This window comes from Aplysia californica, unplaced genomic scaffold, assembly GCF_000002075.1.
Source record: "Aplysia californica isolate F4 #8 unplaced genomic scaffold, AplCal3.0 scaffold00151, whole genome shotgun sequence".
Taxonomy (NCBI): Eukaryota; Metazoa; Mollusca; class Gastropoda; order Aplysiida; family Aplysiidae; genus Aplysia; species Aplysia californica.
Window position 1 is genome coordinate 892113 of NW_004797421.1, and position 5816 is coordinate 897928.

Below are 5816 nucleotides of genomic sequence, written 5' to 3' on the forward strand. Positions count from 1 at the left end.
GGATGGTCCTTTGGGCGTGCCCTAAGGAAAGGCCTGTTGAAACTAACGTAAACGAACGCAGGGCTCTAGACTGTAGGGATCAGAGTGGCATGTTTATATTGGGTGTTTCAATACCTTAGGCCTTCCCTGGTTTTTTCGAATTTGGGAGCCATGATGCGTTCCTGCATATAATTTTTATCAAGCCTATATTTTTGTAATCTCAAATCCAAAGTTGTGTGGCTCTATGATTATTCATTTATATCTGGTAGAGCTCTATTTAGTGTTTGGTATTTTGCATTTTTAGATGCCAGTTGCTACAGAAAGTGTCATAGATTTCTGACAATGAAATTATGTGTTGGATCTGCTGAATAATGGCAATTACATATCGGCTCAATCGTAAAAAAACATTTTTTAAAAACATCCCATAAACTCCCAAGACAATTTTGATACGGCTCTCCACAGAGTCAGAGCTTTTGGTGATTTAGAATTTGACACACAATTGTTCATTTCATTGCTTGTGCCTTAGCCTGCATGTCTGGATACCGTTATGAAACTGGGTGGTAGACTGCCAAAGTTAAATATTGAAATAGATGTATCAAATTTTGGATTTGAGATTAGATATAATTATTGTTAGTAATATTAGAACCTATTTCATTTGTTTTATTCTATCTATTTTGATTTTGGGTGGGTGTGAATCTAAGGTATTGAAACATCCTGTATTGTCTACTATATGTTTATGTTGTTTACCATGTGCTGCAGATGCAACCTTTAAATGAATCTGTGCATGCATAGAATATGCCATTGTATCCAAATTTCCCTTTTTGATCAATAGAAATTGTGTTTTTCTTTTTTTCTTTTGTCCCCCTTTTTTTTCTTCTTTTAATGACTTGTAAATCCTTTTTGGGTAGATTTAGAATATATAATACATGTATTTGTTTTTATCTGTTCCAAAGCAACATCCTTGAATGAACACTGATCTGAAGTAAAGTTTTTCCTCTTTGTTGGTTGAAGTTAATGTTAGGTCAAAATTGTAATAGACACATTTTCCTAGAATAGGGTACAAGAGCACATTGTAGTGACACTGGCACTGATAAAAAGTGAAAGGAGCAGAGCAGTAGTTCCACAGCATTCGTCAAGCTCCTGCCTGTGACAATCTGTAGTGAAGAGCAGTGGTCGCTTCTGCTAATTACTGCAGTTAAAAAATATCTTGGCCCAGATTTTAGAATCTGGTGGTGGGTGGCAGGTGGGTGCTGTGGTATAGTTTGCTCATTGTTTCCTATCAGACACATATCGTCCTTATCTTTCTCCTTCTTGTCTTTGTAGTTTAAGCTCCAGTAACACCTTTAGTCTTCAGAAAGAGTGGTTGGCAGGTGCTCTAGGATGGTTTGCTATTAGACATCTATCTTCCTTATCTCTTCCTTTTTTGTTTGTATAGTACACTCTATTAACACCTTTAATCTTTGGTACTTATATGACCTGATTGTGTTGTGAGTGCCGTAAAACTGACTAATCTTTGACATTTATATTATTAGTGGCGCCCTCTCACCACCCACTGATCCGCTTAATAGAACAGTAAAATTCCAGGAACAAAATAGGAGACGTACCTCCATCAAAATGTATGCCAATCTGGTTGGTGGGTGCACTAGTGTGGTTTGCTTCTTCTTTGCTATCAAACCTGACCACTAAACTGCTCAATAGGACAATAAAATTCCAAGGACTAAATGGGAGACACATCCCCATCAGAGTGTACACCAGTCACCCAGTTATGAATGGATAAGTGGGTGATTCGTGGGTGCACTAGTGTGGTTTGCTTCTTCTTTGCTATCAAACCTGACTACTAAACTGCTCAATAGGACAATAAAATTCCAAGGACTAAATAGGAGACACACCCTAGGAGACACACCCCCATCAGAGTGTACACCTGTCACCCAGTTATGAACGGATAAGTGGGTGATTCGTGGGTGCACTAGTCTAGTGTGGTTTGCTTCTTTTTTGCTGTCAAACATCCATTGTCTTGTTCTCTCCTTTTTCTTTTGTGTGTTTGTTACTCTCTTGTAACACTTCTAATCTTCGGCACTTACAAAGTTACATGACCATATTGTGTTTCTAGTGCTGTAAAACTCATACTAAAAACAAAGTAAATGAATGGATAAAAGCTGAACAACTAGAGGCAACAAAAAGCATGACTTACTGAAATATATCAGCAAGACTGCTTTCTTGTTGATATATTTCGGTAAGTCATGCTTTTCTTATATTTATTTGATGTAAATTTGTATTTAATGTTCAAGCCTTTGTTTGATTGGTTATTTCCTCTGTCTCTGCATTTGTTCTTTTTTTTATCCCCAGGCTAATTGAAGCAAAACTACAAGAAAAGCAAGGAAGATAGCAGTTGCATTTTTAAATCTGAATTTCAGGATGGCTCACACAATAAAGTGCCTTCTTTTGAATATCAAATTGGTACTTCTCAAAAATTATTATTTAGGTGGGTGGGATCCTTTTAAAATGTCCCAGCTATTTGTTCGATTCTTTACTGTTACTATGTAAATTGTAAATATATATGCAAATATGTAATATTTAATTAATAAATTATTATTGAATGGTAATATACGTTTTTGGCTTTATTGTTTCATAGTCTGTTCATATTATCTCTAAGAGTAATAACATTTGAGTGTTCTCATAATAACACTGAAAATGAATGGAGAGAAGAAAAAAATTATGTGGAAAAGGGGAAAAAGTGTTGGTATCTTTTGAGTCTGAGTTAAATTCTTTATTGTTGCCTACGAGATGAGACCATAAAATGATCATCTCTCCTGCGCACAGCAAAACAAAAAGATTTGGGGACTTTTTGGACAATTGAGTCCAGAAACAATCTTGTAGAAATTTAGAGTCTGTCTTCCTGCATGAAAGTCATGTGTTCTTTAAACAAATGTTTTCGCGTGTTAGTGTTTTTACTATTTGAAGCACCACATTGTTATTTTCATAACATGACCTACTTTTTAGAGTACTTACTATAACTCAGGTAAAAAGTAAAAGCGTTAAAACTCAAAAGACTAAATTTTGTGCATAATCAAAAGGTGATACATATCCTTTTTTTGGAATCACCAGTATACAGTGGAGTCCACTTGTGAGTCCTGAAATAACAAAAAGTCTGTCATAAAGACACAGTTTTTTCCCCTTCTTTATCTTTGTAAAAAAAATATTGCTATAACGCAACCAAACACACGAGTCGGTTATAGCGGAATATTGCTGCTGCTGTGCACATATTATTAAAATTATGTAAAACTTCGCCAGTTGAGAAACTTGTTGGTGATCTTGCGAAACAAAATATGGGAAGGAGAGCCCACATGCTAACAATGAAGGCTGGAGCGAATGAATGGGGAGGGTGTTGTATGCGTAGACAAGCAGGACGCATCGCATGATAAGCCAGCCCAGTCTAGATTATCTTGGCCTACGATGCATCTCACTTCTCCTATGCGGGGATGGAGAGGTCACATAGCTGTGATGGATGGAGCGAATGTGTGACGTGGGCAGGGTGTGGTGTGTACCCATGTGCGCAAACAAATGGAACACACCACAGGGTGTGGTTGGGTGGGGAACAACACAGTGGGCGAGTCAGCCAAGAGCCCTTTCTTTCTGATCGCCAACACCGAGCTGTCAACATCACTAGCGCTAAAGAAAGAAACCTGATTCGATTTTTTGATCAAGTAAGACACATGTCTTGGGTAAGACCTAGAGTGGAGGTCATGTTGAACAAAATTATCATCAGGGGAGATAACAGAAAAAAATAAACAGAACATTAGGCTCATAGATTATGCCTACATTATTATTTCCCTTGAATTTTTTACTGGATCCCTTATTATAACGCTAATCCTGCTATAACGGATATTTCACATCAGTCCTCTCCCTCTCGTTATAACAGGATTCCACTGTATATATATTGGGGATCAACATCAGGACATGCCTTTTGGCAGTGTCTAACTCCACATGGCAGCTTTAAAGCAAACAAGTCTATGGTTTTGTTGTGCTCACTGTAGTAACGCTAAATGCTGTGGAAGATTAAACATAATGACATAATCTGAATTGACCGTGAGAACACAATCATCGTACAGTTCAAAAAGTCAAGGGAGGATACCTGGTCTTCCTTGTTGATGCAATTTAATGGAGCTATTCCCCTTGAATCATGTTAGTTTTATACATTTGCTGCTTGTTAAATGTACCGGTTAGTACCACTTCACATACTTGAAAACAAAAAGATTATGCTCAACACTGAGAGTGTAACGATCAACATAGTAAAGAACAAGGTTGCATGTAAAATTGCAGAACCAGATTGTAAAATAGAATGCTTTGTTGGTTGTTACAACTAAAAATAAACCTAAAAATAAATAATAGATAAAATTATGCTCAACACTGAGAATGTAACGACCAGCATAACGACTTCCCCAGGAAATTTGAATGACTATGAAATATAGCTGTTTCAAGCTTCACTGATCACAACTTAGGCTTGTCTAGAGTCTATCCAGAACAAAGTTGCTTTTAAAATAGCAGAGCCAGGTTGTAAAACAAATGTGTTGTTGTTTGTTATCACTATAAACGCACAACAATAAATTGATTGTGCTCAACACTGAGAGTGTAACGACCGACACAGTAACGACCAACATATCAACTTATGTAGGAACTTTGGATAACTAAAAAATTTTACGACTGTTCCAGCTTCTCAGATCACAACTAGACTTGTCCAGAGTCTGTCAGTAGGCCTACAACGTTGCTTGTAAAATTGCTGACTCTGGTTATGAAACAGAATGATGAATTTTGTTGGTTCCATCACCTACTATGGTGGCGCCGGAGGCCTAGTGGTTAGGCTACCGGACTTGTAAACGTGAGATTGCGCGTTCGGGGGTTCGAGCCTCAGCTCGGTCTGACACTGTGTCCTTGGGAAAGGCACTTTACACATGGCTCGGTCCCTTCGGAGATGGACGTTAAACTCAGAGGTCCCGCCTCTTAATAAACGTAATAGTGTTGATAGGGGTGTTAAACCTTTACCATTGCACCATTTTTTTTCACCTACTGTGACAAAGATTCCCTGTCACTCATGTGAGGCTGCTTTATTGTCATTCCAGCTGCAGTCCCAAAACATTACCATCTGCTGCATATACAGTATACAGGCTACCACCGAGTAAAGCAAATTATATCAAACCATCCGTTTTTATGGAGGAATTTCTAAATTAAATTTCAACTCTGAAGATGAAAAGTACACCATTCATTATAACTGGCGATTTTAATTTTCACTTTTGCTCTGAAAACCCTGTCACTAAAAATATAAGCAACCTGCTGACAGAAAATGATTTAAAACAACTCGTCCAAGTACCAACACATAAAAGTCAGCACATCCTAGACTGGGTTATCTCCCCTATTGAAAAGAACTGTGTGAAAAGCATAAACGTTCTGGACAAAGACATTTCGGATCATTTTCTTCTTATGGTTGACTTGAACATCAAAAGACCAAGGAAAGAAATAAAAACAGTTCATTCCCGGAATCTGAACGATATAAATGTACACCAGTTTCAATTCGTTCGTGATGCTCTTGCTATTAGTTCCCCTTTTAACATAGAAACCCTCAATACCATCATGAGGAATATTTTAGATGATCATGCTCCTGTTAAAAAACAAACATTATCTCATCGACCTATTGGCAGGTGGGTTTAATTTGGAAATAAAGGCTGCAAAAAAGGGGAAAGACAAGCGGAAAGAAAATGGAGAAAAACACGACTTGAAGTGCATAAGGGAATATTTATTACTGTGAAAAATTCTGTTAGTAAAATGATTACCAAGGCCAAGCG

At 37.5% G+C, this 5816-nt stretch overlaps 1 protein-coding gene across 1 annotated transcript in view; it reads left to right on the plus strand.

Moving 5' to 3' along the window:
- The window catches only part of LOC101856510, a gene marked incomplete in the record, with an annotated part of 21218 nt that extends 18636 nt beyond the window's left edge, over nt 1-2582 (plus strand). The window contains 1 exon segment of the mRNA XM_035969509.1: nt 2326-2582. Within this exon segment, the coding sequence (XP_035825402.1) occupies nt 2326-2365 (40 nt within the window).
- Between the last annotated feature and the right edge of the window lie 3234 nt (nt 2583-5816).